Source organism: Curcuma longa, chromosome 1 (genome assembly GCF_044706935.1).
Source record: "Curcuma longa cultivar G26 ecotype Majalengka, Jawa Barat chromosome 1, ITB_CL_G26_1.1, whole genome shotgun sequence".
NCBI classification, from domain to species: domain Eukaryota; kingdom Viridiplantae; phylum Streptophyta; class Magnoliopsida; order Zingiberales; family Zingiberaceae; genus Curcuma; species Curcuma longa.
In genome coordinates this window covers 19,469,272-19,494,061 of record NC_133861.1, presented here as the reverse complement: position 1 = coordinate 19,494,061, position 24,790 = coordinate 19,469,272, and the positions used below count along the sequence as shown (strand labels likewise).

At 37.1% G+C, this 24,790-nt stretch overlaps 2 protein-coding genes and 1 pseudogene across 2 annotated transcripts; 2 read left to right on the top strand and 1 right to left on the bottom strand.

Annotated features, from left to right (window-relative positions):
• Window positions 1-7,085: 7,085 nt before the first annotated feature.
• On the bottom strand, window positions 7,086-8,100 carry LOC141825563 (transcription factor MYB1-like). Its single transcript, XM_074712947.1, has 3 exons — window positions 7,968-8,100; window positions 7,712-7,841; window positions 7,086-7,620 (listed from the first exon to the last, which is right to left on the bottom strand). Exons 1-3 carry the CDS (start codon window positions 8,098-8,100, stop codon window positions 7,086-7,088), a joined length of 798 nt encoding a protein of 265 aa, XP_074569048.1.
• A 4,495-nt stretch (window positions 8,101-12,595) lies between these two features.
• On the top strand, window positions 12,596-16,449 carry LOC141825553 (uncharacterized; annotated as a pseudogene).
• Window positions 16,450-16,711: 262 nt separating this feature from the next.
• Window positions 16,712-18,403, top strand: LOC141825543 (uncharacterized). The gene is made up of 5 exons (XM_074712926.1): window positions 16,712-17,082; window positions 17,200-17,326; window positions 17,396-17,680; window positions 17,755-17,856; window positions 17,936-18,403. Exons 1-5 carry the CDS (start codon window positions 16,712-16,714, stop codon window positions 18,401-18,403), a joined length of 1,353 nt encoding a protein of 450 aa, XP_074569027.1.
• Window positions 18,404-24,790: the final 6,387 nt, after the last annotated feature.

The following is a 24,790-nucleotide window of genomic DNA, read 5'->3' as shown; positions in this document are numbered from 1 at the left end:
GAACACAAGGAACGTCAGTGGGAAGGCCAGGGGGTGCCCTGGCGCGACCACTCCGACGCTCAAGTCAGGGACAGCAGTGGGAGGAAGAAGATGAACAGTAGCAGAAGATCTTGAGCGTAAAAGAGAGTAAGAGTTCCCCGAGAGAGCCCTACCTGCGGAGAGGAGTGGTCATTTTAAAGGGAAGATGAGCGTGCATACATGTCACGTCATCATTTAAGGAATATCACATCATGATTAATGAGGTGGTAGGAACAATCGAGTTCCTTGTCCCATCACCGGTAAAACATTATCTTGTCACCATCAGAGCATGTAGTGGGCAGGGTGCGGAGAGATAACATTAATTGATGGGGGCGTGAGCTTGTCAGAGATCATGATGAGATGTACCAGGGCACTGTACGGTGTATTATCGGACGCATGAGGAGGGATTCGGTGAGGTTATTGCCGAATGGAGGGATTCGGCTAGTAGATAGTCGAATGGAGGGATTCGGTGAGGTCATTAATGAACGAGAGGGATTCGGCCAAGTTGTTGCCGGATGGGTGATTCGGCACACGGATGCCTAAATGGAGGGATTCGGCGCGTAGATGACCGAATGGAGGGATTCGGCGCGTGGATGGCCGAATGGGTAAACTTTGACGGTGCGTGACTTAACCAATCAAGTGTATAGACTCAGCGGGTTGGACCCGTGTGATGGGATCAGACTTGGACTCGAGTCTGACCCTGGGCCCCTCGGATTATTCCCAGAACATAAGCCTCCCCACTAGTCTAGTCGAAGGGAACGTGAGTCGAACTGACTAGACCGAGTCAGGCTCGAGTCTGAGTCTGAGTCTGATCTGAAGACTCCGTTTAATTAAGTGAGAGAGATGATTGTGCGGTTACATCGTTTGGAGGGAGACCAATCGGCGGAGGACACTTGTCACTACACGGTTGGTTGCATTAATGGAAGGAATGGCAGTGAGCACGCGCAGAGAGGGACGTTACCTTTTTCGAGACAGGTAATTAAGGAGGTGTGCGGACCGACGTGATCACCGAATCGCTTTTTCTGACGTCAGCGGATCGTCTCGAGAAGCTGCGATCATCCAACGGTGGGTGCCATCTCCCTCCTTTTTTGCGCCGCCTGATCGGACGGTCCCGACAGGGTAGGGTTTCGATATATAAACGACGAGAGAACTGCAGCGGGACCATTTGGTTCCCTGCCTTCGTGTCTTCGCCACTGTCCGCGTTGTTGCTGCTCTCGCCGTCACCCTCGCCTTTCTTCCTTTTCCGGCGAGATTTCCGGCGTAAGCTCTGTTTCTTCCTACTCCTTGCTTTCCTTCTGGTTTTGTTTCGCATTCTGGGTTAGGGTCATAGGAATGTCTAAGTCCAGCAGTGCTTGGTTTGAGTCCGCGGTGTCCGTTTTCGATAAGGCATCTAGGTCGGTGGTGAGGCTCCAATACGGGATCCCCCGCTCATATAAGATCAAAGCTCCAAAGGGCCATCAACGGCCGCACATGCCCCCCTCTGGCTTCCAAACCTTTTTCCAAGATCAGCTGGAGGGAGGACTGCGGTGCCCTATCCCTGATTTTCTACGTTAGGATTGCGGCATATTTCGGTATTCCAGTTAACCAACTAGCGCCCAATTCCTTCCGCCTTCTCTCCTGTGTTTGCATAGTATTCCAAGTGTATGACATCCCCTTGAACCCGAATGTCTTTCATTACTTCTTCTACCCGAAGAAGAAGGAAGACGGGGTTTTCTATCTTAATGCCCGACCCAGTCTCAACTTTCTAGCCGAGTACCCGTCTTCCCTTAAATTCTGGAAGACGAAGTTCTTCTTCGTTCGCCCCCCAAGTCCCTTCCGAGTTATCGAGTGGCAGGATGAACTACCGATTCTGCCTCGATTAAGCGGATACAAGAAGGATGCTGCCTACTCGATGGCTTCGGAGGTGTTGGATGGCTTGAAGTTTCATGCGGGGCGACTGCTCGGCGAGGAGGACTTGTTGTTTCGGGCGAGCTTGAGCCCGATTGCTGCGGAGCTGTCTCAGCCGTTTGGTAAGTGGGTATTGTTACTTTAGTTTGTTGATGTCTAATTGCATGCATTTCTCGTCTCTTTGCAGAGGATCTTTGGATGGCGGCTTCAATGAACAAGTTCATCAAATGGGACCGCGCGTTTTTCAAGAAATTGGCGACTCCCACTCCTTCTGAAGGGAGTCCAGCGGCAGCGGCTTCAGCCGGCAGTCGATCGGCAGCAGCGGGATCCGAGACGAGGTCTCATTCGGTTGCACCCTCTGGCCGAGTAAGCAAACGGCTTCCAATGGAGGAACCCCGCGAGAAGGCTTCCAAGGATAAGAGGCCCCGAACTGAGGAGACAAGCGGGAAGGCTTCCAAGGCCAAGAAGCCCCGAGTGGAGGAGTCACGCGAGAAGGCTCCTAAGGCTAAGGCACTGACTATCAATGAGCCCACCGATGAACCGGTGTCTCGGCAACGTCCTTTAGTGATCGAGGAGGGTAAATTAAAGCAGAAGGCTCGTCCCGAGCTACCAGCCAAGCCGAAGCCGAGTCCTACCAAGACGCCGCAGCGTACCCCCGGAACAAAATCTAGCCGCCAAGCAGAGCAACGGATGGAGAGGCGAACTACTTCGGTGGGGGCGAAATCGATCGCACCATCAACCACACTAACAACGGACCCAATAGAGGAGTCGGTAGTCGAATCGCCCGTGACCGTGGTTGATGTAGTGCAAGAGTCCGGGCCGGGGGATGAGCAGGCTCCCCCTTTGTCAACTCCAACTCTAGCCCCCACTATCATCCTTGCCGCGGGTATGGAGGAGACGGAGCTGGGTGTGGAGCCAGCATCCGGTCAGCTCAGCGTGCCGCCTTTGGAGTTGCCCGCCGACTCTCAAGCATAGGTGATGGTAGCGCCATCAACCGAGGCGGATGCGGGGGTTGGGAGGCCGTCAGTGGCCGAATCCGCGAGGGAGCCGGCGACAGTGGCTGAGGTGACCAAATGCTGGCTCCACACCCAGCTCCGTCTCCTCCATACCCGCGGCAGGGATGATAGTGGGGGCTGGAGTTGGAGTCGACAAAGGGGGAGCCTTCTCATCCCCCGGCCTGGACTCTGGCACTACATCAACCACGGTCACGGGCGATTCGGCTGCCGACTCCTCTATTGGGTCCGCCGTTAGTGTGGTTGACGGTGCGATCGATTCCGCCCCCACCGAAGTAGTTCGCCTCTCCATCCGTTGCTCTGCTTAGCGGCTAGATTCTATTCCGGGGGTACGCTGCGGCGTCTTGGTAGGACTCGGCTTCTTTTTCTTCGGCTACGGCGCCAAATTATGTTTCGGTTGAGAACTGCCTCTAGACACGTCACTGGGCCTCCTCGCTGCGGGCGTTGAACAGTGGACGGAGCTACGGGGGATGGTGGCCTCAGGGTCGCCTGTGACTTCACCGGAGCCGATGAAGACCAGCAAAAGCTCCAAGAACAGCCTGCGAACACAAGGAACGTCAGTGGGAAGGCCAGGGGGTGCCCTGGCGCGACCACTCTGACGCTCAAGTCAGGGACAACAGTGGGAGGAAGAAGATGAACAGTAGCAGAAGATCTTGAGCGTAAAAGAAAGTAAGAATTCCCTGAGAGAGCCCTACCTGCGGAGAGGAGTGGTCATTTTAAAGGGGAGATGAGCGTGCATACCTATCACGTCATCATTTAAGGAATGTCACATCATGATTAATGAGGTGACAGGAACAATCGAGTTCTTTGTCCCATCGCCGGTAAAGCATTATTTTGTCAACATCAGAGCATGCAGCGGGCAGGGTGCGGAGAGATAACATTAATTGATGGGGGCGTGGGCTTATCAGAGATCATGATAAGACGTACCAGGGCACTGTACGGTGTATTATCGGACACATGAGGAGGGATTCAACGAGGTTATTGCCGAATGGAGGGATTCGGCTAGTAGATAACTGAATGGAGGAATTAGGCGAGGTCATTAATGAACGAGAGGGATTCGGCCAAGTTGTTGCCGGATGGGTGATTCGGCGCGTATACGGCCGAATGGAGAGATTCGGCGCGTGGATGGCCGAATGGAGGGATTCGGCGCGTGGATGACCGAATGGGTAAACTTTGACGGTGCGTGACTTAACCAATCAAGTGCATAGACTCAGCAGGTTGGACCCGTGCGATGGGACAAGACTTGGACTCGAGTCTGACCTTGGGCCCCTCAGATTATTCCCGGAACAAACTCTATAGAAAGAATAATATGTTGGTTCCGGTAAATTATGGGAGGATACAAACTAATATGGATAATCGAGATTAGTGTTTAACACTATCTCCATAAAAGATATTGTTGTGCTACGATGCTTACAGATAGCAGTAACTCGTTCCCAAAATACAACAACGAACGTCTCGAAATAGTAGCACTTCAAATTTCGAGACCAGCGAATCTTCTCGTAGCTTTTTAGACTTCGAATGCACAAGAAAGAGTAAAATCAATGAATTGATCACCTAGAGGGATCTATTTATACTAAGTGAAGAGATTGAATGCTCTTTAGATGAGTGGATGTGACCCTTAGACAGGATCGATCTGGGCTGTCCGATCTGGAGAGTTGTAACCTTTCATATAACCCTTCTAATCTCATCCATTAGATTTGAAGGGTTGTGACCCTCAGATCTCTCCTCTTGTCACCAGCCATCAGATCTGGATCTAATGATCCATTTGATCTGACGCTTCAGATCAAGTCTCGTCCTAAGCGGTCATATTGTGACTCTTCGCGATCTAACGCTCCAGATTGCATCATATATATGCGATCCATCACACCTTTTTAATCAAGGATCTCAAGTGCAAAGTGTGCCGATAAAGCGTCCATTGCGTTTGTGTCGCCATGGCGGGCTCACAAGTGCGACCACCTGCTCGTCATTGAGAAGAGAGCACATGGGCTTTTTATGTTAACTCTATTAACACAACATCATTAATAAGGAAAGGAAGCTCATCAAAAATTTTCGATGCGGGACTATTCCCCATGTATTTTCTTATAACATTAATTAACAATTAATATTATTCTGGACCGATTTTAAATAATTAATTTCTCATTCACCCTTAATCGATTTTGAGCAAATTAATAGTCTAAATCTATCTACTTGAAACATAAATTTTGATTTTGAAATCAATTACGACTTTCATCAATTGATGACATCCTGATTTTTTCACAAAATCGTGTTGGTCTATTAAAATCCCAATATCTAACATAATAAAATAGGAAAGAGAAAAAAAAATTAAGGAACAAGAAAATATTTTTTAACGAAAAAAAACTTTTTTATAAAATAAATAAATTTTTATCAGCACAAGCCATCTTATTTTTATATATCTTTATTTTAGTATCTGAACTTTTTGATTTTCAAAACAAACTAATAAATAAGAAACTTTACTTAAATTCATCATCAAATGTACGTTTAGTACGAGAAATTGGTTGCAGTTGCACCAATCATTATGAACTTTTTACCTAAATAAAAATTTAATGATCTAATTTTGGGGGACCAGATAGGGGCGGCTCAAGTCTCCGAGAGGCCCTAGATAAAATTTTTTTTAATAATAATTATTATTTTAAAAAAATTTCTTTCATCTTTTTTTATTTGGATTTGAGACCGATAATGGTGGATTTAAAATTTTTTTAAAATAAATTAAAATATTAATTTTAAAAATATTTTTTATATAAAATTAAATTTTCTAGCTTTTTGAGATGTAAAATTATTAATTAAATTTCTATATTTATTTCATTTGCAATTTCTTTAGTAGAAATCATAGCAGATATAAATCTATTTTCTCTATATTCATTCAAAAAAAAAAATAAAACCTTTTAATTGATCTAATACAATAGTAATGTTCATATCTTTATATTGTAAAAATTTGCTAACAGTATTAACTACGAATAAGATTACAAGTTTACAATAGGAATCATTTATAAGAAAATAAGAAATTAACAGAAGTATAAAAAAAATTTTGATAGGGAAATAAGAAAGACAATACCTTTAGGTTTTAAGATCATAGAAAAATATATAACAAAAGATCTTAATTCTGATCGTTACTCTCCTTACATCCCTTGTGATGATTTCAAAAATATCTTGAGAATAGAAAATAAACTATCAAATAAGTAAAATATTTGAAGTTGAGCAAAATAGATTATTAGGTTAATAAAGAAGGAAGGAGAGGAATATAAAGAAACTAGTAAAATTAAAATTTTAAGAATTGAGAAATATTAAATATATTGTAATCATGCCAAAATCTTTATGAAATCCAATGACCATGCCAAATCTTTACAAAATCTAATGATCATACCAAAACTTTCCAAAATCTAATAAAGATATTTTAAAAATTTCTTATTATCTCAAAATATATATATATATATATATATATATAATAAATAATATTTTAAAAAATAGGCCCCAATTTATTGGGGGCCCTAGGCATAGGCCTTAGAGGCCTATGCCTAAAGCCGGCATGGGACCAGTCGATAATTTAATTTGTAGATGACAAAGAATAATTGACATAAAAACATATATTTCAAGTAAAATGAATAGATGAAATATATATTTTGTAGATTAAATAATAAATGAATAGAATAACTTAAAGTTTTGCAATCAGTAAAATGCTGTAATTTTGTTTTATTATTAATTTATTAATAATTTGACAAAAATAAAAAATATACATGTTTCAAGTAAAAATGTTAAAACTTTGAGATTGTTTTTTACTGGTGATCAACAGTTGATGGGAAACAAAGAAAATGCAGTTACTTAATGAGAATAAATCGGATTATCAAGTATGTGACGTGAATAGAGATCATATACAATTCCTCGTAGTAGGGATATATTTTCTTTGTTTTATTTACTGACTTTAACTCCTTTTAAATGATCAAATATATTGAATTAAGTTATGATAAAATAAAATTATTGAAATAGATGACAGATTCACTTTCTTATCGAAGAGAGATATTTTTTCTTATTTTATTTACTGGCCTTGTTCGTTATACACGGTCTTGATTTAAGTTTGAGTATTCCATTTGCGGCACGTGGGTTGCAACTACGAAGACTTGAAAAGAGTGGAATTTGTGGTGAAAATGCTTGCTACATGTCCAGCACGTTCGTCCAGTACTCGTCGTCCTCCGTGTCAAGAAGAAAGTCCATGGAAGATATGTCAAACTCGACGTCGAGGAAGTTCTCGCTCGGTCCTTGGGAGACGAAGGCGACGTCGTCGTCAAACGACATGCTCCAGAATGGCTCCTCCACCAAGTCTCCTCCTCCTCCTGCGTTCTTTTGGACTATCTCCTCCTCCTGCGCTACTTGTGAGGAAGAATAAGTAAGCAGTGCTTGTGGCGGCGGCGGAGATGAAGGCTGGAGTTCAAGTGCTTGTTGGTAGTGGAAGAATGTCCGGGTGCACCTCCGGGCCTTGGTCTGGATGATGGCCGTGTTCTTGTCTGGACCGGCAGCAGCTGCTCCTGTTCTTGCTGCCTCCGGAGATGGATCGGAGTCGGGGATAAGGCCGTCGTTGCCTTTCGGTTGGCACGAGGCTCCGACGACTCTCTTGCCCAAGGTCGTATTCCAGTAGTTCTTGATTTCATTGTCCGTTCGGCCTGGCAGTCTCCCTGCGATCAGAGACCACCTGTGCATGCATGCCCGGCCCCAAAAACATGCCAATTAATTCTATTGTTAAAAACTACCCTTTTCGATATTCAAGACGCACGACACGCCACCTGTTGCCGAGGAGTTTGTGGAGCCTGATGATGAGTTCCTCCTCGTCGGCGGAGATGTTGCCCAGCTTAATGCCGGGCCGCAGGTAGTTGAGCCACCGCAGGCGGCAGCTCTTCCCGCAACGGTTCAGACCTGCATCGCCAAACTCAGTAATCTTAGCCAGCAGCAATTAATTATGTGAATGACGATGATACGTAACCATTCAACAGGGAGATTTAACTATCATGTGTGGGTTAATTGGGATGACAGATCATGCACCTGCTTTCGTGGGGAGGTTTCTCCACTTGCCTTCTCCATGAGTCTTGATGTAGGACACAAGGATCTGGTCTTCAAGAGCAGTCCATGCTCCTCTGTTGAGTCCTTCCTTTGCACAGCATGGCTTCCTCCCCATCTATCTCTCTAGATTGATGCAAGGCCAGATGAGACGGCGAGAGCGGAATAAAGGAGTAAGGAAGGTGTGGTACATATATATCAGTGTATAATAATTGAGGAAGAGCACCAAAGTTCGGTGTACATTGATTGAGAGGAAGAGCACCAAAGTTTGGTGTACATTGATTGGTTACCGCAGGAGGACATTTACAAAGTATGGAACAACGTGTGTTTCAAGTTGGAGACAGGGGTTTTTACGGATTTTCCACTCTTTTGGTTCCATCACCTGTTCAAGATGTTCTACATCAAGACAATGAATTCTTGGTTTAAGTTGACAAGGAGAAAGGAGAAATAAGTAGAAGAGCAAAGTTTCCATTTTCTTCGATCGCCAAGCCACCATGGATGTTAGCATCTTACTTAAGAGTATGTCTCAACCGATCAAATTTGTAAATAATTTGGAAAATGTGTCGAAAAATTCAATAAACCTTCAAACATATACGAACATGCCTAGTTTGAGCCTCGAGAATCAAATAACAACGTAGTCATTTGTTTTTTCTGTATTGCCTTTTATGCTCGTAAATGCCAAAATAGCATGCTAATTGTCGTGGCTCTGGTGGGTCCTGCTCTGTTATTAATATTAGATAAAAAAATTTATTGGTTCCAAGTGCAAGATCAAGTGGTATAAAAGTTGCAAAAAGAAAAGAATTTTCAAAAGCGAAGGAGAGGATTTTAATATGGAAAGAACTAACAAACTAAGTGAGTTTTAGTTTTCTATCATAAATATAAGCAACTTAAATAAGTTCACATCTTTTTATTTTATTTTTCATATTTATAATTATTAATGCAATTGATCCCTCGTCAAGGTTGATCAAATTTTGATTTAAAATTTCGATGTTTAATTAATATATTAGCTGATCGAGTGAAATGTTGATCAAGGTTAATTGGATACTTGACAATAGATCATTATGTTGAGTTGATTGAGCGAAGAGTCAAGTAAATTAAAGTTGACAAGATATTTAACAATATATGAAAGTACAAATGGGTCACGGTCGATCAGATACTTAGCGATCGAAAGTCCAACAAAGAGTTGATACAAGACGAAAAGGCTAAGTGGGTCACAGTTGATCGGAAACTTAGTGATCAAAAGTCTAACAGGGAGTTAACAAGAAAAAAGTTCAAGTGGATCAAGGAAGACCGGACACTTAGCATAAGAAGCGAAATCCAAGTTAGTCAAGGTTAATCAGATACTTAGCATGAGATGGATAAAGATCAAGTGGATCATGTAACATTAGATACTTTGCATATGGATGAATAGCCCTAATAGATCAGAAAGGACTGGATGTTAAACAAGTACGAAAAATCATAATAAGTCATAGAGGATTGGATGTTAGGTGAGTGAGGAACTCCAAATAAGTCAAGAAATTAAGATTGAATGTTTGGCATGAGCAAATGAAATCCTAGCAAATTGAGGGTGATCGGATGCTAGACACATCAAGGTGGACCAGATGTTGGATAACGAAAATTCTGACAGGTCAAGGTGGACCAGATGTTAGACAAAGAAAGTTTTGATAGATTGAGGTCGATCAGAATCCTGAATCAAGGTCAAGAGGTTTGAGCGAACGAAAGTGAGTTTGAGGTGCTGAGAGTGCTTAGTCAACTATGAGGGATGCTGAGTCCTAATTCCTTCGTGCTCAACAATCTAGTTTGACTTAGGAGCAAAGCATCCACCGAGTAGAAACTCAAGAACTCACTCAGGCTCGGGAGTCGATGTTTAATCGAGTTGGATCTTGGAAACCCACTTAGGCTTGGGAGTCGGTGTTCAAGTGTTCGGTCGAGTTGGCACTCGAGAACCCACCTTAATTGGCTCGGGACTTGATAGTTGACGGGACCCACTCGGGCTCGATACACAATAGTCAACCGTGGCCCACTTGGGGTCAGGACACAGCAGTCGACACGACCTACTAGGGTTCGAGTATTAGTAGTTGACCACAACTCCCTCAAGCTCGAGCTTTGATGTTCAACCGCAACGGTAGTCAGCCACACCCACAACCCACTCGGGCTCGAGTTGGATTGCAAGGGATTCAACTTCGACTGTTGTCATTGTTCAAGCAAACAGAATATTTAAAATTTGACTATGGGATTCAACTGATTAGACAATAGTCCACTGATGGTAATGAATAGTCAATTGATGTTGAGGTAGATGTAGCTGTTGAGCTAGTAGGTTAGAATAACGTTCGAATCTACAATAGATCAATCGATTGATAAGTAAGATTAATCGACTGACAGACGAAAATCAGCCTGACAATAATCCTATAAAAGATTATTTTGAGGAAAATCAAGGAGTCGATTCTTGAGGGTTTGGAAATGAAGCACTATTACATTTCCCTCCATCAAGAAGTAATCCAAAGCAATGAGAAAGTATCTAAAGTAAAGATTTCGCTTGTAAAATTATTTTTATTTTCATTTGTATCTATATCTTTGTATTGCTTGTTTTTGCTATATATGAAAAAGTTGTAAGAGACTTCTCTGCACCTGAAAGGTATCCAAGAAGGAGAAGTATAGTGGGAATAATTTGTTAGAATTAGGCCTTGGACGCAACCTTCTTAAAAGGCGGTGAACTAAGTAAATCAACCTTATTTACATTGTGTTATCGAATTTGCTTTAAGTTTCCATTGAGTAATCAACTCAACGCGATCAAAATTATTCACCCCTACATAATCCTAACAATAATTTTTTTTAACTTTTATAAAACTAAAATATAAATAATAATATTTGACTATTGTGAATCATGAATTAAACTGTAATCATGATTTCAAATCTAGAATCATAACCATCATTTAAAGGTTAAAGTTAAGGTCAAAATTTTTTGAATCGTCAATCGACAATTTTAAACTGACAAATCGAATTATTCAAATATTTTAAAGTAATTATAACTAAAATTATTCAATATAGAGTAATTTTAATTATAAAATTTATTCTAATACTAAATAGTTTTGGACAAATATTTTTAATATCAAGTGATTTTGATTAAAATTCACTACAAAAAAAATAGATTTTACGATGAATTTTTGCAATGAAATATATTTGTTGCTAATTTGCAATAGATTTTACGACAAAATCTATATTCGTCGTCAATTTGCAACGATATTTGTGATGAAAATCGATTTGTTGCAAATTTAGCAACATATAATTTTCATCGCAAAAGTCGTTGCAAATAAAACATTCGTTGCAAAATTTGTCGCAAAATTGTGACGAATTTGATATTCATCGTAAATTGACAACGAAAAATTTATTCGTTGCCAAACCAGCATGAAAATGGGATATATATATAAATTTGGTGATGAATGTTAAGTTCGTCGCTAAATCGACGAAGAACAAGCAGTTTGTCGCCAAATCGACGACGAACAGGCAGTTCGTCACCAAATCAGCGACGAAGATCCCTGTTCGTCGCCAAATTTGCGACAAATCCAGAGTTCGTCGCAAAGTTTGCGACGAATTTGACGACGAAATTTTTCGTCGCCAAATTTTGTAGTTAACCTTAGATCTAAACGCCTCCTCTCCCTCTCTTGCCTCGCGGACCTCTCCCTTTCTCGCCTCGCACGAGTTCGCCGCCACCTCCTCGTTTCTCGCCGCCGCCTCCTCTCCCTTTCTTGCTGCTTCCTCACCGCCGGCCGTTGATCCTTCCTCCTGGTAAGCCCCTTCTCCTTCCTTAAGTTTTTTTTGTCGCCGCGGGGGCTGCTAGCAGGGATGGTCGGCGTTCACCAGCGTTGGCCGCTGCTGGCCGGCGTTCGGCAGCACGGTGGGAGTCGCTGGCCAGGGTTGGCCGGGGCTGGCGGCTAGCAGTCGCTGCCCGCCGCTGTCCAGTGTTGGTCGCGACTGGGAGGGGTTGGCCGCGACTAGGAGGGGTTGGTTGCCGCTGGGAGCGGCTGGCTGGCGGCTGTTGGCCGCTGGCCGCTACTGTCTGGTGATGGCTGGCACTGCCCACTGCTGTGCGGCACTGGTCGATGTGGGCTGCCGCTGGTTGGGGCTAGAATTGCATAGATATTGGCCGCCGTTGGTCGTAGGCCGCCGCGGGTGTAGTGTTAAACTCGCGTTGAAATGATTAATTTGTGTTGTATAGATATTGCATAGGTTGTATGATAAATGATGTAAATTTAATGTTGATTACATTTTTAATGTTGTGTTTGCAGGTTTACAAATTGCGTGGACGAAAATCATTAGACAGATAGTTTTCTCGGCTTGAGGTATATTTAATTTATAAGTAAACCCTAAACCCTAAATCCCTAAACCCTAAATCCCTAAACCCTAAAATAAAAACCTAAACCCTAAATCCTAAACCCTAAATTCTAAATCCTAAACCTTAAACTCTAAACCACTAAACCCTAAACTCTAAACCCCTAAAAATATAATTAAACCAAAACCTCTAAAATCCTTAAACTGGTTAAGAATCTTAAACCCTTAAATCCCTGAATTATATATATTTTAATATGTTGGAATTATTTGTGGGTTCAGGAAAAATGGAGAAAACACGAAGTTGGATGTATAACAAGAATTTATCTGAACGTAGAGGTTTGACTGATGAATTTATTGCCGGATTAGAACAATTTTTGGAGTTTGCTTCAAATCAATTTGATTTTATGGATGGATCTAAGATAAGATGTCCATGCAGAAAGTGTCACAATGGCAAATTTTTAGAAACAAATAAAGTACGAGAACATCTTTGTAGATTTGGTTTCACCTCCAATTACTATAATTGGACTTCTCATGGTGAACCGTTCATATCTGATGAAGATTATGGACAAAACATACAATATTCAGGCATGGGGGATCAGAGTTATTATGATCAATTTAATCCATATCAGAGGATGGTAACTGATGCTGCGGGTCAGAATTTTTTTGGTGAACCGAGTGGTCCAAGTTCTAGTTTTCCTCCAATGGTTGAACAAATGTTTACTCCTTATGCTTATGCATCACCGTTGGAGGAGACACAAGTACCAGGAGTTGGTGAAAATTTGAATAATGAATCATATCTCAAATGGCAGGAATTATTAAGTGCTGCAGATGAACCATTGTGGGCTGGTTGTGACAATCACAGTAAACTATCTGTTACAGCAAGATTGTTGAATGTCAAAGCAGAACATAATGTGTCTGAAGATTATTTTAATGATTTTGTTCAAGTTATGGGGGAGGCATTGCCACGTGATCACATAATGCCCAATGATTATTATAATATGAAAAAACTCGTCAAAGACTTAGGTCTTCCAGTGGAAAGAATTGATGTTTGCAGAGATGGTTGTATGTTATATTGGGGTGGTGATGAAAATGCAGAAGTTTGTAAATTCTGTAATCAACCTAGATACAAGCCTACCAGAAGGAGTCAACAACGACGTAAAGCATACACTCAGTTGTTTTATTTGCCTTTGACTCCTAGACTACAAAGACTTTATGCATCAAAAGTTACTGCTGAACACATGACTTGGCATGCAACTCATCAAACAGAAGAGGGATTAATGTGTCATCCATCAGATGGACTGCAATGGAAAAATTTTGATAGAACACATCCTGATTTTGCAAAGGAAATTCGAAATATTCGGTTAGGTCTTTGTGCTGATGGATTTGCTCCATTTGGTAAATCAGGAAGAAATTATTCTTGTTGGCCAATTATTGTAACTCCGTATAATCTTCCACCTGGAATGTGCATGAAAACACCGCATATGTTTTTAACATTGGTTGTGCCTGGTCCACAAAATCCAAAGAAGTTAATAGATGTTTATATGCAACCATTGATTGCAGAGCTGAAACAATTATGGAATCAAGGTTTTCCTACCTATGATGTGCATACTGATCAGATGTTTATAATGAAGGCTGCACTTCTTTGGACCATAAATGACTTTCCTGCTTATGGTATGTTATCAGGGTGGAGTACTGCTGGGATTTTAGGATGTCCAATATGTATGGAGAGATCAAAATCAATCAGATTGAAACATGGGAAGAAACCAAGTTATTTTGATTGTCATAGATAATTTTTACCACAAAATCATAATTTCAGAAGAAATAAAGATGAATTCACAAAGAATAGAATTGAAAGAACACCCCCGCCATTGAGATTAACAGGTGAACAGATTTGGTGGAGAGTGCATAATTTTTCATCTGTTATTGAAGATCCACATGGTACCCCTTATGAATATGGAATTACACATAAATGGACAAAACGGAGTATATTTTGGGATTTACCATATTGGTACACTCATTTGATCCATCATAACCTTGATGTAATGCATATTGAGAAGAATATTTTTGATAATCTGATTAATACAGTCATGGATATCCCTGGAAAAATAAAAGATAATTTGAATGCAAGAAAAGATATGCGACTGATTTGTAAAAGACCTACACTTGATGTTGATGAAAATAGTAGGGGACCAAAACCAAAGGCAGTGTATACATTGAATAGAGATCAGAGACGAGTTCTTTGTGAATGGGTGAAAGCTTTGAAATTTCCAGATGGTTATGTCTCTAATCTTGGAAGATGTGTCGACTTGAAGGAATGCAAATTGATTGGTATGAAAAGTCATGATTGCCATATATTTATGGAAAGGCTGACATCTATCGCTTTTAAGGAGCTCTTACCAAATTTTATATGGGGTGCAATTACAGAGTTAAGTATGTTTCTTCATGATATTTGCTCAACAGTTTTGAAATACTCACACATGGAGAAGTTAGAGCGAGATATTCCCATAATTTTGTGTAATTTAGAAAGGATCTTTCCACCATCCTTTTTTGATTCGATGGAACATCTGTTGATTCACTTGCCTTATGAAATCAAAGTTGGAGGTCCTGTACATTTTCGATGGATGTATCCATTTGAAAGGTAAAATAATATTACTTATATACTTTATTGTTTCATATATATTAATGTCTAATATATTTTATTTTATTACAAATAGATTTCTGTATCATCTGAAGAAAAAAGTGAAAAATAAGGCACATGTTGAAGCGTCTATTGTTAATGCATATATTGTGGAGGAAGTAACAACGTTTGCATCTTATTATTTTGAGCCTCACGTCCGAAGCAAAAGGCAGAGACCAGGAAGAAATGATGAAGGTCCTATTGATCCAAATGTAAACTCATATTCAATTTTTAATTATCTTGGCCGCCCAAGTGGACCATGTAAAGAGAGATACTTAACTGGTCAAGAATGGCGTGCAACCCACACTTATATTTTATTGAATTGTCCAGAAGTAACACCATATTTTGAGTGAGTATATATATTATCTTTTTTTCATTCGGTTGTCAATATTTTATGTTATAATTATTGTTTATTTTTATAGGATTTTTCAGAGTTTAAACTCTGAAATGACAACACAAGAGTTTAATAACTTCTGCGATGAAGAATTTGCACCATGGTTCAAAACATATGTGAGTATAACAATTTAAATTTGCTCAACATATATGTTGACTTATAATTAATTTTGAATTTATGATTTTAGATTCAGGGTAATCAAGCTCATGTTGACTCGGAATTATTATTTCATCTTTCATGGGGTCCAAAAGCAATGGTCCGGACTTGGCCAATGTTTGTGTTCAATCATCCTCAGATGGAGCTGCAAATAGTACTGATTTTTATGGATTATTGGATGAAATCATAGAGGTGGAATACCCAGGTCCCCTGTCAGAGGGATGAAGGTGCATCCACAGTATAATTTGACTTGGCCAATATATTTCATCAACGGATATAATTTTCATACTCAGGAATATGGCATGGGGAAGAATACAATGAATAGCGGTGTTTGTGTTCAATCATCCTCAGATGGAGCTGCAAATAGTACTGATTTTTATGGATTATTGGATGAAATCATAGAGGTGGAATACCCAGGTCCAGAAATTCGAGTTGTTTTATTTTTGTGTCGTTGGTTTGACCCTGTCAGAGGGATGAAGGTGCATCCACAGTATAATTTGGTTGAAATTAATCATAAGAAATTTTATAAGAGATATGAACCATTTGTGTTGGCACAACAAGCAATTCAAGTATTTTATGCTTCATATCCAAGTTTGAAACGAGACAAAATTGATTGGTGGGTTGTTTGTAAAACAAAAGCAAGGTCAAAAATTGAAGAACGTTGGCAAGAGAATGCATATCAACAAGACGAAGTTGTAAGTACATTTCAGACCTACGATTATCATATACCTACATTACGAGATCCCAGCGGAGCAGTGATACCCATAGATACAAGTGAAATTCATCAAAATGACGAAGATGACGACGATGACGACGATGATGACGATGATGATGACGATGACGATGAAGACGATGACCATGACGATGCCGAGGACGACGATGACGATGATGATTTTGATTTTTCATGCTAAGTAAGTTAGGTTAAATTATAAAAATATTATTAATTCATTTTAATATATAGATAATAGAGTGTAGGTATATATATATATATTTTTTAATCTGTAAATTTATTTTTCATTTCATAATATGCAATTTTTGATTACTAGATAGATTTACAATATTTTAACTTTACTTTTTCCCTTATAGATCATTTCTCCTGACTTGGTGGTGTATTTTGATTGGACACATATCTGATAGATTTGACATCATGGTAAGTTTTTAATATTTTTCATTATGCAAATACTTTTAGATTTTCTAATATGTTTCCTAATACATTTTTTTTACAGTGGCGACGCGGTCGACGAAGCAGCAGTCAGGCACCTACAGCCCCCTCTTCTTCAGGCGCAGTGCCCTCTCTCCTTCAGGCGCAGCTCCCTCCCCTTCAGGCGCAGTGCCCTCTCCTTCAGGCGCAGCTCCCTCCCCTTCAGGCGCAGTCCCTCTCCTTCAGGCGCAGCCCCTCTCCTTCAGGCGCAGCTCCCTCCCCTTCAGGCGCAGTGCCCTCTCCTTCAGGCGCAGCTCCCCCTCCTTCAGGCGCCGCAGCTCCCTCTCCAGGACCTTCCCATTCACCAGGAGCCATGGAAGGTCCTTCGACTCACCAGTCCGCTGTATGTACACGAGAGTCGATAGTCCCTCTCGGTGATTCGTAAGTATTTTAAATTATTTATATTATCAATTATATCTTTATAATTATTTAACATCATTTATTTGATATTGTATTGTAGGTTTGCTGATCCTGTACGGGTTATTCACGGTATCAATCGAATCGTGAATAACCTTTGGCGAGGGGATTACATGAGTTTTACAAGCACTCCAGATTCCACCAAAGAGTTGTGGTGGAATGAATTTAAGGTAATTGATCCATTTAATTTTATAAATATTAAACTATCTATTTAATAAATTATTTGTTTCTATTTTTAGCGGGCATATACTTGGGACCCTTGTTATGACGTGGAGGTTAGACGGATTTTTAAGAAAAAATGCGGTGATCATATCCGACAAGTCTTAAATCATGCTAAAAAAAGGGGAAAAAAGCCACCATGCATCACGGATGAAAATTGGGTTCGGATAGCGCAGTTTTGGGCAACTGAAGAATGTCGGAAGAAGAGTGACCAGAATAAGCTTAATCAAGCTTATAATTCTGGTGCTTTATCTGCGACGTATGCAGGCGGCTCAATCAATATTGATGAGCATACACGCAGATTGGTAATTTCTTTCACCTACTTCAATTTTAATTTATTTCATATTATTGTTTATTATTTATAACAATATTTTTTTAGGGTAAGGAAATGGGGCGAGATCCTGATTTTATTGATACTTTTACTCGCACCTTTCAAAAAAAAGACAAGACCTGGAGCGGTGACAGAGCAAAAGCTATGAAGGTTTTAATGTGTATTTATATTTTTTTTTATTTAATTTCTCAATTATTACAACATATTAATATATCTTTTGATAATACAGGATAAATATACTGAGCTCGAGCTAGCACAGCGAACTTCAAGTGCTAGCTCTGGAAATGATGGATCTGAACCCTCAGTTGGGAGTGATCAGTTGAGTTTGTGGTTGGAGGCGAGTGGGGGATGCAAAGGTGGTGGAAGAATATTGGGTATGGGTTCTTTGAGCAGAACCCATAGAGTTGCTGGTAGCTCTTCCATCACCTCCCCAGCCGTCACATCACAGATACATAGTTTGACTGAGGAGGTAACCCACTTGAAAGGGTTATTAATGCAAAGAGATCAGGAAATGATACAAAGAGATGAGCAAATAAGACAAACACATCAACAAATGAAACAAAGAGATCAAGAAATTAATAGATTGCGAAGACAACAAGACCTGATCTTGCAACATCTTCAGTTGCCATCCATTCCTGACGACGACGACGATGACGACGACGACCACGACGATGACGATGCTGGTGGTTCCTCATGAGTTTTTTTGTGTATGAATTTTTTATAATTATTATTTTTATTTATTTAGCATTTTATTAGAGTTGCAAGTTAATCATTCATATATTTTTAGTAATACTGTTTATTTTTGTTTAAACAGGTTTTCTAAAAAAAATTCAGAAAAAAGGTAAATCTTTACATATTTAGTTTAATTTATAGATTTAAGTTTTAATTTTAAGCATGATACTTTCTCTTTATCATATTTTTTTATGCAGGAGAAGAAAAGATAGCGACGGAGAAGGCAGTAGAGTCTCCGGAGAGCACCAACGACCACGATGATTTGATTATATCTTTTCTTCATCCTCAGACTTTGTTATATTTGTATTTTGTATGGATTTGATGGATTGGTTTGTAGACATCTTATTGTATGGATACTTTGTATGGATTGTGCATCATTTGGATGTTAGGATGATATGGATTGTATATATCGATGTTATGGATTGATATTATGTATGGATTGATGTTATGTTTTGGATTATATTGTGATGTATGGATTGATGTATGGAAATGTATAATGAATGTTGTTGTTATATGGATTTTTGTTATTGGTGTATGTTGATATTTGTATGTGACAGGTAAAATGTATTTTGTGAATCGATCCATTCGGATCGATATTTGTATGTATTTATGAAATAATCAAGAAATAAATAGAATAGAAGCTGTGAAAAAAAATTAAATTTTGTGACAAATTTTACAACGAAAATTTTTCGTTGCAAATTGGCAACAAATTTTGCGACGAAAATGTTTTCGTCGCAATTCTATCAAATTTATTTACGAAATTGTATTCGTCGCAATTCTATCGTAAGTCATTATTTATCGAAATTTTGCAACAAACAAACTTATTCGTCGCCAAAATTCAACGAATTGGCGTTGAAATTGGCAACGAACTATTATTCGTCGTTTTCGTTGTTGTAAATTTTTATGACGAAAATATAATTTTCGTTGCTAATATTTGCGACGAGTTTTTGGCAACGAATTTAGATTTGTTGCAAAATTCGTTGCAAAAATTTTTTGGCAAAATTTTGTAAAATTTAACATTTCGTTGCTAATTTTTTCGATTGCAAAATTTTTTATTAATATTATTACAGGGAAAGTACGTAGTTTGAATTGAAAAAGGACAGCTGAGAGCGATGAGGGCGGCCGGCAGCAAAGATCGAATGCGAGTCTTGTTCTTCGCGCCTGCCTAAGTCTGTCTTAGCGTTTTTCAACTAGGTAAATTTTAATCTTACCCACAAAGTTTATATTATTTGAAATACTCCTTTTAATTGTAAAATCTTCAAAAACTTTTTTATCATTTCAAGTCTAATCATTGGCCCCAATGTGCAATACTTAATGACATACATGCCCCCATTACTCTTTTGTTTATTAAAAAAAAACAAAACATAAGAGTAATGGGGTGTGCTGTGTCATTAAGTATTGCACATGGTTAAAGGTGAATAAAATTTTAGTTAAATCAAATAAATCAATTAAATCGATCAAATTAAAAAATTTAATTTGGTTATTTTAAAATTTTAATTATTTTTTAAAAAATTAATTAATTTGATTTGATTTTAAAATTTTTTATTTGATTAAATTAAATAAATTAAATTAGAAAAATAATTTATAAATTTTAAATAAATAAATTTATAAATCCCTAATTAATTAGTACAATTTTTATAATATTTAAAAAATTTAGTTAATTCGATTAATTCGATCGAAAACCGAATTAATCGATAAAATGTCGGTTCGGTTTGTTCAATTTTTATTGAAAAATTTAGTCGATTCAAAAAAAAATCAATTTATTTAATTTTTGATTAATTCAATTTAATTTAATTCAATTTTAATCGAATACTCAACCCTACACATTATTTTTCTCTCGGTAACATCGTTAGATTAATGTAACAAGTACTTTTAGACAGCATTTATGATTTTCAATAGCAGACGATTGAGAGAAAAAAAACCCAATTGAAAGAATTTTTAGATTATCAAAAACAAATTTATAAAGTCTTTAGAGTTTTGAAATATCGATAATTTACTTAATCACATTGTCAAAGTTTTAAAATACTTAAATCACATACTTAAATTTAGAAAGGACCAAATCACATATCTCTTTCCAAATTTACCTCTCCTACTTTTCACATGTTCATCTGAACCACTTTTGTGTTTGCTCGCAACATCTCCTTCTCCATGGTTGTCGAAGACAAAGACGGAGCTAGGATATTAGTTGCACGTAGATAATAATATAATATAATTAATAAAATAAAATAAAATAAAAATAAAATCTTATAATTATAAAAATTATAAAATAATTATTTTTTTCAAGTCTTCGTATTTTGAAATTTTTGTACAATAGTTTTATTATCAACAATTAGAAATATATCTTTCTCTATATAGACAATAATACTATCGTTCATCCAATCATTACTCATTCGATTGCATAACTTATCTTTCACAATAAAATTTTAATGGCAGAAAACACTCTATCTACAGTCGTAGTCGCAATCAATAAAATTAATATCAATGTCAAAAACTTATAAACCAACAAGTACACTATACTTTCTTTGACATAAGGAACTTCTCAAAAAGATCACTAAGGTCTTTCAATCCTTGAAATGTCTTGTTAGAACGCATATCACCTATATAGGTTTCAAGTTGATCATCAAGTACGAAGAGATCAAATCTTAAGAAATCTTGTAGATAAACCTTAGTCAATTGTATCAATTTTTTCTTTTCAAAAGCCAAAAATGAGTTTTGTGGACATACACAAACTACATAAAGAAGTAACTCTATACTTGCCTATGAGAAACGATCATTTAATTCTTAAAATTGCATATCAATAACGCCATAGAATAAATTAACATAATAGTGATGTAGATTTGTCACTTCTGATGGATTACGATAGGAATAACCACATGGTGCCCAACATGTAAACATATCTCCACTTTGAGAACATTAATGTAATGTTGTTGACAAAAACAATGAACCTTTTCTAAATATGAATTCCAATCATCATCTCTCATACTTTGGAGTTGGTGTTTGCATATTTGTATCAAATCCATTGCATTCATAATATCCTAATCTTTCTTTTGTAATGTCGTCGACAAATCACTCGAAATTCCAAACATATTTTATCAAGTGTAGATTAAATCCAAAATCAAATGAAAGTGTTGACTTCAATAAATTAAATGTCTTAGTTTTTTTTATCAGGAGAACTAGAATCATCTTCTGAAATCATTTTAAGTACATCACTAATAGCATAGAACATAGAAATTAAGTTGATTAAAGAATTGTAATGTTGGGTGTATCCCCAGCATGTTGAAAGGTAATTTCTTTATTAAGTCCTCGACCACTTGAAATTTCACTCCTTCATTGCCTTAACAATAAAATCTGAATGTTTCTTCTTAAGAAGATCAGACTATTTGTAGGATGATCCAACAACATTTATCACATCACTTACAACACGACAGAAATTAGAAATCAGAAGATTTTGCAACAAATTTGCGACGAAAATGTATTCGTCACAATTCTATAGTAAGTTACTATTTATCAAAATTTTATAACAAACAAATGAATTCGTCGTAAAATTCATCTCCAATTGGCAACGAATTTGACGACGAATTTGCGTTTTCGTTGCAAAATTTTACGACGAAAATATAATTTTCGTTGCTAATAGTTGCGACGACTGTTTGACAACGAATTTTGACTTGTCGCAAAATTCGTTGCAATAAATTTTGCAACAATTTTTTTGGCAAAATTTATTGTAAAATTTATCAAAATTCATTGCTAAAAGTACTTTTGATCGATTGCTTTAATTATAATAATCATTTTTATTAATATTATTACATTGTAGTAAGAGTTTTGATCGAATTAGATTAATTTTAATTAATATTTGAGTAGTTTTGTAATAATTTTAAATATATTATTAAAATAGGGGAATAATAAACAAGTTTGATGATAATAAAAATGTTCTTTGGCCTGAATCAAAGGAGATCCCAACGGTGATCATTTTTGTATTAGGGAAAGTACGTAGTTTGAATTGAAATAGGACAGCTGAAAGCGATGAGGACGACCGGCAGCAAAGATCGAACGCGAGTCTTGTTCTTCGCGCCTGTCTAAGTCTGTCTTAGCGTTTTTCAACTAGGGAAATTTTAATCTTACCCACAAAGTTTATATTATTTGAAATACTCGTTTTAATTGTAAAATCATCAAAAACTTTTTTATCATTTCAAGTCTAATCATTGGCCCCAATGTGCAATACTTAATGACATACATGCCCCCATTACTCTTCTGTTTATTAAAAAAAAACAAAACATAAGAGTAATGGGGTCACGTGCTATGTCATTAAGTATTGCACATGGTTAAAGGTGAATAAAATTTTAATTAAATCAAATAAATCGATCAAATTAAAAAATTTAATTCAGTTATTCTAAAATTTTAATTATTTTTAAAAAAATTTAATTAATTTGATTCGATTTTAAAATTTTTTATTTGATTAAATTAAATAAATCGAATTACAAAAATAATTTATAAATTTTAAATAAATAAATTTATAAATCCCTAATTAATTAGTAAAATTTTTATAATATTTAAAAAATTCAGTTAATTCGATTAATTCGATCGAAAACCGAATTAACCGATAAAATATCGGTTCGATTTGTTTGATTTTTATTGAAAAATTCAGTTGGTTAAAAAAAATCAATTTATTTAATTTTTAATTAATTCAATTCAATTTTAATGGAATACTCAATCCTACATATTATTTTCCTCACGGTAACATTGTCAGATTAATGTAACAAGTACTTTTAGACCGCATTTATGATTTTCAATAGAAGACGATTGAGAGAAAAAAAAACCAATTGAAAGAATTTTTAGATTATCAAAAACAAATTTATAAAGTCTTTAGAGTTTTGAAATATCGATAATTTACTTAATCACATTGTCAAAGTTTTAAAATACTTAAATTTAGAAAGGAGCAATTCACATATCTCTTTCCAATTTTACCTCTCCTACTTTTCACATGTTCATCTGAACCACTTTTGTGTTTGCTCGCTTAACATCTCCTTCTCCATAGTTGTCGAAGACAAAGACGGAGCTAGGATATTAGTTGCATGTAGATAATAATATAATATAATTAATAAAATAAAATAAAATAAAAATAAAATCTTATAATTATAAAAATTATAAAATAATTATTTTTTTTCAAGTCTTCATATTTTGAAATTTTTGTACAATAGTTTTATTATCAACAATTAGAAATATATCTTTCTCAACATAGACAATAACACTATCGTTCATCCAATCATTACTCATTCGATTGCATAACTTATCTTTCACAATAAAATTTTAATGGCAGAACACTCTATCTACAGTCGTAGTCGCAATCAATAAAATTAATATCAATGTCAAAAACTTATAAACCAACAAGTACACTATACTTTCTTTGACATAACGAACTTCTCAAAAAGATCACTAAGGTCTTTCAATCCTTGAAATGCTTTGTTAAAACACATATCACCTATATAGGTTTAAGTTAATCATCAAGTACGAAGAGATCAAATCTTGAGAAATCTTGTAGATAAACCTTAGTCAATTGTATCAATTTTTTCTTTTTAAAAGCCAAAAATGAGTTTTGTGGACACACACAAACTACATAAAGAAGTAACTCTATACTTGCCTATGAGAAACGATCATTTAATTCTTAAAATTGCATATCAATAACGTCATAGAATAAATTAATATAATAGTGATGTTTATTTGTCACTTTTGATGGATTACGAGAGGAATAACCACATGGTGCCCAACATGTAAACATATCTCCACTTTGAGAACATTAATGTAATGTTGTTGACAAAAATAATGAACCTTTTCTAAAAATGAATTCCAATCATCATCTCTCATACTTTGGAGTTGGTGTTTGCAGATTTGTATCAAATCCATTGCATTCATAATATCCTAATCTTTCTTTTGTAATGTCGTCGACAAATCACTCGAAATTCCAAACATATTTTATCAAGTGTAGATTAAATCCAAAATCAAATGAAAGTGTTGACTTAATAAATTAAATGTCTTAGATTTTTTTATCAGGAGAACTAGAATCATCTTTTGAAATCATTTTAAGTACATCACTAATAGCATAGAACATATAAATTAAGTTGATTAAAGAATTGTAATGTTGGGTGTATCCCCAACATGTTGAAAAGTAATTTCTTTATTAAGTCCCCGACCACTTGAAATTTCACTCCTTCATTGCCTTAACAATAAAATCTGAATGTTTCTTCTTAAGAAGATCAGACTATTTGTAGGATGATCCAACAACATTTATCACATCACCTACAACACGACAGAAATTAGAAATCAGAAGATTTTGCAACAAATTTGCGACGAAAATGTA

Excerpts from the sequence above, each read along its gene's own strand:
- LOC141825563 (XM_074712947.1), bottom strand. The coding sequence starts at position 8,100 with ATGGGGAGGAAGCCATGCTGTGCAAAGGAAGGACTCAACAGAGGAGCA. Across the intron at positions 7,842-7,967 it reads AAACCTCCCCACGAAAGCAG|GTCTGAACCGTTGCGGGAAG; the intron begins GTGCATGATCTG and ends TTGGCGATGCAG. Across the intron at positions 7,621-7,711 it reads CACAAACTCCTCGGCAACAG|GTGGTCTCTGATCGCAGGGA; the intron begins GTGGCGTGTCGT and ends ATGCATGCACAG.
- LOC141825543 (XM_074712926.1), top strand. The coding sequence starts at position 16,712 with ATGCAAATACTTTTAGATTTTCTAATATGTTTCCTAATACATTTTTTT. Across the intron at positions 17,083-17,199 it reads CTTCGACTCACCAGTCCGCT|GTTTGCTGATCCTGTACGGG; the intron begins GTATGTACACGA and ends ATTGTATTGTAG. Across the intron at positions 17,857-17,935 it reads ACAGAGCAAAAGCTATGAAG|GATAAATATACTGAGCTCGA; the intron begins GTTTTAATGTGT and ends TTGATAATACAG.